The sequence below is a fragment of the Emydura macquarii genome, unplaced genomic scaffold (assembly GCF_026122565.2).
Source record: "Emydura macquarii macquarii isolate MOO-44397 ecotype Brisbane River unplaced genomic scaffold, CSIRO-AGI_Emac_v2 contig_3004, whole genome shotgun sequence".
NCBI lineage: Eukaryota > Metazoa > Chordata > Testudines > Chelidae > Emydura > Emydura macquarii.
In genome coordinates, this window is record NW_027133141.1 from 628,999 (window position 1) to 640,505 (window position 11,507).

Genomic DNA, 11,507 nt, shown 5'->3' on the forward strand with positions numbered 1-11,507 from the left:
CATGGCAGAAAGGGGAAATCAGTAGAAAAGACAATAAATCTGAAGGTTGGAATTGTAGAAAATTGATAAGGGAGGCACACAGAAATGTAGGGCCAGCGGAGACAAGGAAAATGAGGAAGTCTTTAAAAGTATAGTAAATACAAAAAGAATCCTCACAACGGTATTGGTCCATTATTAGATGGAAATGGCAGAATTACAAAAAATAATGCAGAAGAGGTAAAAGTGTTGAATAGATTTTTTTCTCCTGGATTTGGGGAAAAACAAACAGATGATGTAGTCACATTATATGATGCTGACGATGACACTCTTTCCATTCCAATCATAACTCATAAAACAGCAGCTATTAAAGTTAGACGTTTTAAAATCAGCAGGTCCAGAAACCTTGCACCCAAGAGTTTTAAAAGACCTGGTTGAGGAGCATGCTGGGCTGTCAAAGCTGATTTTCAGTACATCCTGGAAGACTGAGGACATTCCAGAAGACTGGAATAAAGCTAATGTTGTGCCAATATTTAAAAAGTGTAAAAGTGATGAACCACCTAATTCCAAGAATGTCAATCTGACACTGATACTGGGCAAGACAATGGAGAAGCTGATACTGGATTTCATTCATAAAGAATTGAAGGAGAGTAACAAATAAGTACCAATCAAAAAAAGTCTAGGGAAAACAGATCCTATCCAACTAACTGGATATCTTTATTGGATGAGATCAGAAGTTTGGCTGATACAGATAACAGAATGAATGTAATAGACTTATCAATGACTGGAGGAGAATATCAAAGCACCACTGATAAAGGTTGCAGCTGACACCAAGATTGGAGAGGGATGGTAAATATTGAAGTGTCAGAAGATTCAGGCTCCAGCACTGGGAGGTTGGGAAGTTTTCCCAGCCCTGGCGGGGGGTTATTTTCTGTTCCACAAAGAGGGGAAGTTCTACCCTCAACTCCCATGAGCCTGCTTCTTGAAACTACACCATGGATAACACAAGTCCCAGCAGGTTTGTCACATCCTGTCTCCTCCCTTTCTCCGCCCTATATATATCGTGCCTCCTGCAGCTCCCACCCTCCTATGATTGCTCTGAGCTCCAGTATGAAACTGGAGATGTCAGTTGAGTGTCTCTGGGTTAAGCTTAGAAGCAAGAACAATAAGGGTGATGTCGTGGTGGGTGTCTGTTATAGACCACCAGACCAGGAGGATGAGGTAGATGAGGCTTTCTTTACTCAACTAGGAACAGTTTCCAGTTCACAGGACCTGATTCTCATGGGGGACTTCAATCACCCTGACATCTGCTGGAAGAACAATACAGCAGAGCACAAACAATCCAGGAAGTTTTTGGAGAGTGTCGCTGACAATTTCCTGGTGCAAGTGCTGGAGCAACCAACTAGGGGCCGTGCTTCTCTTGACCTGCTGCTCACAAACAGGGAAGTTTTGGTGGGGGAAGTAGAAGTGGATGGCAGCCTAGGCAGCAGCGACCATGAGATGGTCGAGTTCAGGATCCTGACAAAAGGAAGAAAGGAGAACAGCAGGATACGGACCATGGACTTCTGAAAAGCAGACTTTGACTCCCTCAGGGAACTAATGAGCAGGATTCCTTGGGAGGTTAATATGAGGGGGAAAGGAATCCAAGTGAGCTGGCTGTATTTTAAAGAGATTTTATTGAGGGCACAGGAGCAAACCATCCCAATGTGCAGAAAGAATAGCAAATATGGTAGGAGTCCAGCTTGGCTTAACAAAGAAGTATTTGGTGAACTTAAACACAAAAAGAAGCTTACAAGTGGGAGCTTGCTCAGGTGACTAGGGAGGATTATAAAAACACTGCTCGAACATGCAGGAATGAAATCAGGAAGGCCAAAGCACAACTGGAGTTGCAGCTAGGAAGGGACGTGAAGGGGAACAAGAAGGGTTTCTACAGGCATGTTGCCAACAAGAGGAAGATTAGGGAAAGTGTGGGCCCCTTAGAGAATGAGGGAGGCAACCTAGTGACAGAGGATGTGGAGAAAGCTGAGGTACTCAATGCCTTTTTTGCCTCTGTCTTCACAGACAAGATCAGCTCCCAGACTACTGTACTGGGTGGAACAGAATGGGAAGGAGGCGAACATCCCGCAGTGCTGAAGGAACAGGTCCAAGACTATTTAGAAGGAAGGGACATACACAAGTCCATGGGGCCGGATGCAATGCACCCGAGGGTGCTGAGGGAATTGGCTGAGGTGATTCCAGAGCCATTGGCTATTATCTTTCAAAACTTTCAAAACAGGAGGTCCCTGAGGATTGGAATAAAGCAAATATAGTGCCCATCTTCAAAAAAGGGAGGAAAGAGGATCTGGGGAACTACAGACCGGTCAGCATCACTTCAATCCCTGGAAAAATCATGGAGCAGGTCCTTAAGAAATCCATTTTAAGGCACTTGGAAGAGAGGAAGGTGATCAGGAACAGTCAACACAGATTCACCACGGGAAAGTCATGCCTGACCAACCTGATTGCTTTCTATGATGAGGTGACTGGCTCTGCGGATGTAGGGAAGGCGGTGGATGTGATATACCTTGACTTTAGCAAAGCTTTTGATACTGTCTCTCACAGTAATCTTATCAGCAAGTTAAAGAAGTATGGGTTGGATGAATGGACTATAAAATGGATAGAGAACTGGCTAGAGCATAGGGCTCAACGAGTAGTGATCAATGGCTCCATGTCTAGCTGGCAACCGGTCACAAGCGGAGTGCCCCAGGGGTCGTTCCTGGGGCCGGTTTTGTTCACCATCTTCATTAATGATCTGGAGGATGGGGTAGATTGCACCCTCAGCAAGTTTGCGTATGACACTAAGCTGGGGGGAGTGGTAGATACCCTGCAAGGTAGGGATAGGATGCAGAAGGACCTAAACAAACTGGAGGATTGGGCCAAAAGAAATCTCATGAGGTTCAACAAAGAAAAGTGCAGAGTCCTCCACTTAGGAAGGAAGAATCCCATGCACAGCTATAGACTGGGGACCGACGAGGTAGGCAGCAGTTCTGCAGAAAAGGACCTCGGGGTAACAGTGGATAAAAAGCTGGATATGAGTCAGCAGTGTGCCCTGGTTGTCAAGAAGGCTAATAGCATATTGGGCTGCATTAAGAGGGGCATTGCCAGCAGGTCGCGGGAAGTGATTATTCCCCTCTATTCGGCATTGGTGAGGCCGCATTTAGAATATTGTGTCCAGTTTTGGGCCCCCCACTACAAAAAGGATGTGGACAAGTTGGACAGAGTCCAGCGGAGGGCAACAAAAATGATTAGGGGGCTGGAGCACAGGACTTATGAGGAGAGGCTAAGGAAACTGGGCTTGTTTAATCTGCAAAAGAGAAGAATGAGGGGGGATTTGATAATAGCCTTTAACTACCTGAAAGGGAGTTCCAGGGAGGATGGGGCTAGGCTGTTCTCGGTGGTGGCAGATGACAGAACAAGGAGCAACGGTCTCAAGTTACAGGGGGGAAGGTCTAGGTTGGACATTAGGAAAATGTTTTTCACTAGGAGGGTGGTGAAGCACTGGAATGGGTTACCTAGGGATGTGGTGGAATCTCTATCCTTAGAGGTTTTTAAACTGAGACTTGACAAAGCCCTGTCTGGGATGATATAGCTGAGGTTAGTGCTGCTTTGAGCAGGGGTTTGGACTAGATGACCTCCTGAGGTCCCTTCCAACTCTAATATTCTATGATTCTATGACTAAATTGATGACTTGATTCCAATGCAACATCATTGTTCACTTTTTGGTTTACTGATTTGACCTGAATTTATAACCATACTGTTTAATCCTTAGTTAGCTGAGTAGTGTTGATAGTCATTTTACCTTAGTTAGGTGTGTTAATTTTATTTGTTCCAGTTAATAAAACTTAGAAGTGGGATATTGAGTCACTTCTTTCAATAAGCATCCTGTGCTGGAACTGTGGAGAATCTGGAGAAAGATCAGCCACTCAACATCTGAGCCTTGTTATCTTCCTCTAAATTAGCACATCGGTTCCCAAAGGGAAGCGATGGAGGGAGCATCGGCCTCTACTCCAACTGCGTCCAGGTGGGGAGGGGGAGCTCAGATGATCACAAGGGAAATAAGCTCCCCTATCCAGACTTTTGAGGATTTTGGGGGGTGAGGTTGTGCAATGTGTGTGAGAGAGGAGGGATGAATGAGGTGAGGCTGATCTGAGTAGGGGTCAGGGATCTTGCTCTGCTATCACTGGAAGACCATGTCCAACCCCTATCCCAGTCTGGCTTCCCGCGGTGTCTTCCCTCATCAGTCCGCGATGAGGCTGGAGGTCTGGTTTGAAGGACTGTAAAAGGCGATGAAGAAAAATTGTAGATTTCAGCCAGCAGGGTGTTGACAGAGAAAATAGGTGTGTGTTACTGGGACACTGGTGAAAGAGGACTCGGTTAAGGTGACGGGGGCAACCTTAAGTGCATTTCCTGGTTTTGAGAAGTGTGGGTTTTGCTGAAATGGAGGTTCTGCAAGGGAGTGATGTTGCACTAGCCAACCTTAACTCTGAAATAGGGCCCTGCCACGTAGATCATGGGGGCGTGTGGCCACTGCCAGAGGAAGTGTCTGACTCTCGGCATCCCTACGACACAACCAGGGCCTGGGCAGGAGGCCTGGGACACGTGAGAAACAGACTGAAAATTCCTTACAGCCCAGAGATGCTGTACGTGGTGTCCATGAGCCCAGGGGGTGGTGTTAGGTGTTTTCCTTTAACCTTTCTCATCTTTTCTTCATTTTCTCAGTTGATTGCTGTTTGATAAATTGTATCGCTTTGCACCATATGCAATGATCAGTGGGTCAGGGACACCCTAGCCCCTGTCCTCAGTGAAAATGACAAGATTGGGGATCGAGCCCCCAGGGATTATGGGCACTACCTTGTCAGGGTTTCGGGGACTCCACCACAGAGCACAGTGGGAAACGGATCCTCATGGTCAGGCAGGCCTCAGGGTAAAGCGAGTGGGAGCAAGGATTCAGACCCTTTTGCTAACCAATCCCACCAGGGCAGTGTTTGAGCCAGGAAAGTTCCCCACAACAGAGGGATCATTCCTCCGCTTACCATGTGCTTGGCACTGCATGCAGCCCTAGAGGTTGACCTGTTGCCCAGAATCCTTGTGGGCTGCATTCCCCTCTCCAGTTTCACTCATTCAGGTGCAGTGGTTAAAGGTGGGAGTCAGAGAGGGAGGCTTCCTATTCAACCCGTTTGGCAGGGATTAAGAGCCGGGCTGCTAACTCGGGCAGAGCATTAGTCGCAGCCTTTCCTAGACCTGAAGACGAGTTCTGTGTGGCTCGAAAGCACCTCTCTCACCAACAGAGGCTGCTGCAATGACAGATTGGACCCCAGCCAGCTTGTCCCTCTGAGTCGCCAGCTCTTTGCAGGCCCAGCTTGCAGCGCAGGGCGGTAGGAAGGGAGGTAGTTAGGGGAGGAAACAGTCTTACTTATGTAAAGATAGAACTCACAGAATGCCTGGCGCATGGGGCTGTCCAGGCATGTGCAGCCTCCCCCACTTCAAAGCCAGGGATCTTCCCCATCCCCTTTCCTCAGTCTCTGTTTTGCAGGCACAGGCAGCGGGTTCTGCTGGGGGAGAGGGAGGAGTCGAGGGTGATCCTGACCAGAGAGATAGCAAGTGTGAACAATCAGGACAGGGGCTGGGGAGTAATAGGTGCCCATGTAAGACAGAGCCCCGAATATCGGGACTGCCCCTATAAAATCCGGAAAACTGATCACCCCCGAGGTGTCTGGGAGCACAAAGGAAGAGCAGTGTGCGATTAGCCCCCGTGCGGCACCTTAGCTGCCTCCAGTGTGATGTGGGAGACGGGGCTGAGCAGAGGGGTCTGGGCTGGGAGAGACCTTGCTTAAATCCCTGCTGTGCCAAGCCCCGGGAACTTTCTGCAGCTGGCACCAGCCCATGGGGCAGTCCCGGCTCTGCCGACCCCCAATGGGAAGCTGGAGCCCGTGGGAAATTGAGAGAGACCCAGCTCTGGGGAGGGGCAGGAAAGTGACTGGGCACAAATGTCCCTGGGAACTAAGAGGGGATCTCGCAGGCAGCCCCTGGGAATCTGCTCCCAGCCTGGGACTCCGAGCTGCTGTAACAGCAAATAACCCTCTGCCCTTGGCCCCTGCCAGGATCTGCCCCTCTTGGGCTAAACTGGGGGATGGAGAAGGGGAGGAACGCAATTGCCCCCCTCCCCGGGAGCTTCCTCTTCGTTGTGAGTCTGAGCTGGAGGTTGTTTGTGAGGAAAGGTTAAAAATAAGAGCACAAGCTGAAAGGGAAAGGAAGGAGGGGAAGGGAGAGATGTTTGAGAAGGGGTAGATGTAAATGTCACCATTTCTGTGCAGTCAGGGAATTACAAGGGGAGGAGAAGAGCAGGTGATCACAGAGGAGGGGGATATATAACATTAGTGGATATGCAGGTGAATGAGCCCCTTATGGTGTGATTGATGTGGTTAGGACCAGTGATGATGTCATTAGAGACGATTTTCTGTATTACTGCATCTGAAGAAGGGAGCTGAAGTCTCTCGAAAGCTTATGCCTGCAAATATTAAATTTGTTAGTCTTTAAAGTGCCATAGAACTCTCGTTGTTTTTGCTGTATACAGACTAACACGGCTACCCCTCTGGAACTATTCTTGTAATGAGATAACCATTCCAATCCCGATTCAGACCCAGTTTGATTGTGTCAAGTTTGCAGACGATTTCAAGATCAGCAGTTTCTCTTTGAAGTCTGTTTTTGAAGTATTTTTGTAGGAATATGGCAACTTTCAAATCAGTGACAGAGTGTCCTGGGAGACTGAAGTGTGTTCCAACTGGTTTATGGATGTTTTCATTTTTTATGTCTGATTTGTGTCCATTTATTCTTTTGCATAGTGACAGTCCAGTTTGGCAGTATACATGGCAGAGGGGCATTGCTGGCACATGATGGCATATATTACTTTAGTAGATGTGCAGGTGAATAAGGCCCTTACGGTGTGGCTGATGTGGTTAGGACCAGTGATGGTGTCACTAGAGTCGATGTGTGGACAGAGCTGGCAACGGGGTTTGTTGCAGGGATAGGTTGGCCTTCTTGTAGGGTGCATGGTTGTTGGTATGTGCTTCAGGTTGGGGGGCTGTCTGTAAGTAAGGATAGGTCTGCCTCCCACAGCTTGAACTGTGCTTACAGATAATCTAAATCTGAGCCCTATCACTGACAACTGTCAGACAACGTGTGTTGAGGATTTTTCTTATTCTGCCGGAATTTCTCTTGGAAATTTTGCCCTGATACCAAAATATCTCTTTTAAGAACAATACTTGAAAGCACTCTCAAATGTACATGGAGATATTGGACTAGTCACTAATTTAGAGTTGATATTTGAGAGTTTTGCAAGGATTGCTCTGTTGGTGGTGGTGTGAAAAGTCACATCCCTACCTGACATAGCTTGAAGGCAAAAGCTTTAGTGTGAACACGGTATACTGGAAAAAGAAGTTCATAAAAAGAAATAAAAGAAATTAAATGCCCATAAACAACATTAAAGCAAAGTTAAGGTTGCCCAATGCTGCCCTCATGCTCTTCCACCATGTGGTCATGAAAGTTAAAATCTCTGACAACAAGAAAATGAAGAACTAAATTACACACCACCCCTACAATGTACCTTAACTCTGCCTCTACCCCCTAACCCTGGAACTGGCAAAGATCACTGGGAAGAGGTCAGTAAGGGCAGTGGAAAATTAACCAACTTCCCAGGGAAGTGACAAATTTTCCATCTCTTGAAGTCTTCAAGTCACAAGTGGATGCCTTTCTGGAAAATATTTCCATTAAAACGTAAGATATTCAGCTCACTATAACTGTAACTGGATGAAACTATATGGCCTATATTATGCTAGAGGTAAGACTAGATGACCTAAGAGTATCTCTTTGGCTTAAAATGTATTGATTAATAATCAACAGAAGGACTAAGAATATGCCATTGTTTGTGTTGTGTTCATACCACATACCACTCTGTGTTGTGTTCCACAGATTTGAGTACCAGCATTTATCCACATGCACTCCAGCTGTGTGCACTGTGTCAGCTGTAGCTTTTAAATGAACGGTGGAGGGAATAGTTGGAGCAGCTTGGTAGAGGTCTGACTGATATGAAAAGAGGTGCATGTGAAACTTGAAGGAACAGGTATTCCTCATGTCAGTGCTGTTTGTTGTAGATTGTGTCAATAAAGGGGCACAAGGCTGTGTTCTCATAACAATTGTCAGGAGTCTGGAGGCATACATGCTAGCGGTCTCAGTGAGGGGTAAACGAAGGCAATGATGCGGAAGGAATCCTCAGTGCAAGGGTCAAGGGTAACATTATGAAAGTCTGAGATGGATTGGGTATAGTAGGTTCAGTGTTTGAGTGCAGGCCAGATGTAGATAGCTTCTGTTCTTTATACTAAACCAAACGAAGTTTTGTCTTACCAAACAGAAGATGTTAGACTTTGTGCTATATTGCTCCCGTGCTCTGTTCCCAGAGTGTTCTGTAGCTGGGAGGGTAGAGAGCTAGTATCTGTTTCATTGGCCTTCTGGGGTGTTGCTGAAACAAGGCAGAGTTGACTTTGAATTGTGGGGTGTTGTGAACCTTAACTCTTCATTTCCCCTTCTAATAACCAAGAGGACAGGAATCCTTACCCAGCGAGGTCACATTCTCATAGTTCTCCTGCATGACATCTCTGTAGAGGGCTCTCTGAGTGGGGTCCAGCAGAGCCCACTCTTCCTTGAGGAAATAAACAGTCACCTCCTCGAAGGTCACTGGCCCCTGAAAGAACAAGAACCCCCCACTCAATACTCAATACAAGATGGATGCACAATTTTTTGCAAGATTATATGTAAAGAGTAATTATTAATGAATCGCTGTCAAACTGGGAGGATACATCTAATGGGGTCTGGCAGCAGCCAGTCAAAGATCTGGTGCTATTCAGTATTTTCATTAATGACTTGGATAATGAAGTGGAAAGCATGCTTATAAAATCTGCAGATGACACCAAACTGGGAGGGGTTGCAAGCATGTTGGAGAATAGGGTTAGAACTGAAAATGATCTTTATAAATTAGGGCATTGATCTGAATTAACAAGATAAAATTCAGTAAAGACAAGTGCAAAGTACTATACTTAGAGAACGAAAATCAAATGTGCAACTACACAATGGGGAGTAGCTGGCTAAGGGGCAGCAGTACTCAAAAGGATCCGGAGGTTTCTGTGGATCACAAATTGATTTTCAGTCAGCCACGTGACTTGATTGTGAAAATGGCTAGTTAAGTACAGGAATAGGTTACCAAGGGAGGCTGTGAAATCGCCATCATTGGAAGTATTTAAGGACAGACTGAATCAACACCTCGGTGTTGGGGGCATTCCAGCCCTCCCTTTCTAGGATTCTATTCTGATGAAATGTTTGGTCACTTAATTACAGCACTGACTCAGCCCCGCCCACCAATACTAAACCACGGAGACATTTTAAAACCCTCCCAGAAACAAAGTCTGGGAACCAAATGCAGAACAAAAGGAGTGACTTTGGGGGATTCCCCCTAACATTGTCCCCAGGACAGCACACTCCCACAGTCAGAGGCACAGGGAGAGTCAGGAATTGGCTTTTCCTCTCCTGCACCTCACCTTGTTCCAAGGAAAGTGAATCTGCCCAGGGATGTTGCAATAAGTGTGTTGGGGTGGGTTAGAGGTCTGGGAATCTCTCACTCCAATTATTTCTCCAATTGCCTCTTTCAGTCTCTCTCTCCTTTTTATCCTTGTGTCTCCCTCCCCCTGTTCCTCCTGCTCTGGCTGAGAGACAACCATTCCGGGGTGTCCACTCTTCTATGGCTGGATCATGGCAACTGCTAGGGGGAGGACAGACATGCAGTGAAGAAGGGCTGTTAGGCATGAAAATGACACTGCACAATCTCCTGCATGTTCCCTGAGGTCTCTGGCTCAGATGCTGGCCTACGGGGGCGGGGTGGTAATTATAGCTGACTGGGCACAGAGGACACTTCACTCAAGGTCACTCCCTAGCCCAGACCCCTTAGGGGGGAGCAGCAGCTGCTTAGCCTGGGCTCCCAGATCACAATGCAGCATGCTTTCCCCTCTTTAGTAACAACTGAAACGTCTTTGCCACAGGAACAGATCCTGATCTTATTCACACCCATGTTAATCTGGAGTCACTCTCTGTCCTTCCTTACAGTGACTCTGGATTAACACTGGTCTCAGAGAGAGCAGAAATATGGCTTGGGAGGGATGAGGCCAGAATCTTTTTAAACAGATCATTGCAGCTAGGGGTATTCACAGGAAGTGTTCCCTCAAAAACCTGAACATACTGCAGTTTTTAAAGGAGGAGAGAAAAGCACAATCTGTGGTGATTTCATATTAACATTTCATAACTTTCTATCCATGTATGAGCAGCCCCTGCCAGCCAGTCCCACGGGTGGAGAGAGCAAAGGGTGAGGCTCCTTTATCAGGACAATGGACAGCATGAAGGAGACAAATTTAAGATCTTTCCACGCTCTGTGACTGGCAAAGGATGGCTACCAGGGACCACCCCACAGGTGACTCCATCTCAGTGCAGGGGCAAGCATCCCCTCCTGGGCACCATTCCTCCTGGGGTTTGGGATACTGCTGATGACCATGGTGAGAGAAAAGTGAAGAGTTAGTACAGTAGCATGGAGAGTCTCAGCCATGCTGGGCACTGCCTGGGGCAGCAGGGAGCCAGTCACAGAGGGAACTCCTCCTCTTTCCCCCCAAAGAAATAAAAAGGGTCCAGACAACTTCCGTGTGAGCAGCTGGGAGACATCCTTCCCTCTGGCCTTGGTGTGTATTAAATATGGGACAAATGGCTTTCATCAAACAACATTCAACGGAGATAACGGGGGAGAGGAAAGAGTCTGAAATGACAGAAGAAGGTTGATCATTTATCCCTTGCAGCCACCAGGGTGGAGAATGCCTCAAGGCACGAAATTCTCTCCCCACAAGGAGAAGTTGCTGCAGCTGGACACGGGGATACCCCAAACCTGACCTGCTTTTCAGCAGACATGGGACAGACACAGGAGAGGCTCGATCTGAAGATGCTGTCCGTGCTCACTCCTTACAGAGGAAGTGTCTGGGGTTTGGCCCCGTCTCTGCCCAGCACTGAGACAAGCTCCCCCATCGCTCCCCATTGTCCCCGGCCCTAGCCTGGGGACCCCCGCGACTCCTCAGCCCCTCCCCTATTTCCCAGCGTCTCTCCCCCCCCGACACACCCGCCCGTCACCTGGGGTCCTGTGTCAGCACAGACTCCGCCCCCCCCCCGGCTGGGCTGCCCCGCCCCTTCCCGGTCCCTGGCTCAGATACGACATGTGCGGCCGACAGGCTGGGCTGAGCATGCGCCGTAACGCCTGCTGAAGCCGCTCGCTGCCTTCCCGCCGCCCTCACAGCGTCTGCTGCTGCCCGTCTCGTGCCGGAGCTGCTCCCCGGCCGCCGGGCTCTGCCCCGCCCAACGTCACTTCCGGTCCGAGAGGCGCATGATGGAGGGGAGCAGGGGCGGCGGAGAGCGCA

The 11,507-nt window shown here is 48.0% G+C and overlaps 1 protein-coding gene across 5 annotated transcripts in view; it reads right to left on the minus strand.

The window, feature by feature from the left end:
- Nucleotides 1-11,097, minus strand: part of LOC137141137 (zinc finger protein 620-like) — a 55,213-nt gene extending 44,116 nt beyond the window's left edge. For 2 of the 5 annotated variants that reach the window (XR_010916543.1, XM_067529980.1), the window contains exons 1-3: nt 10,990-11,097; nt 8,623-8,749; nt 5,447-5,594 (exon numbers count right to left, since the gene is read on the minus strand). Coding sequence is in view for 4 of the 5 variants with exons in the window: in XM_067529980.1 (XP_067386081.1) it covers nt 5,447-5,594; nt 8,623-8,749; nt 10,990-11,007 (293 nt within the window). In the remaining variant the exon portion in view is untranslated. Of the gene's footprint in view, nt 1-4,205; nt 4,287-5,446; nt 5,595-8,622; nt 8,750-10,989 lie in introns of those variants that run through there. The other 3 variants (XM_067529982.1, XM_067529981.1, XM_067529979.1) reach the window with 2 other exon arrangements.
- Between the last annotated feature and the right edge of the window lie 410 nt (nt 11,098-11,507).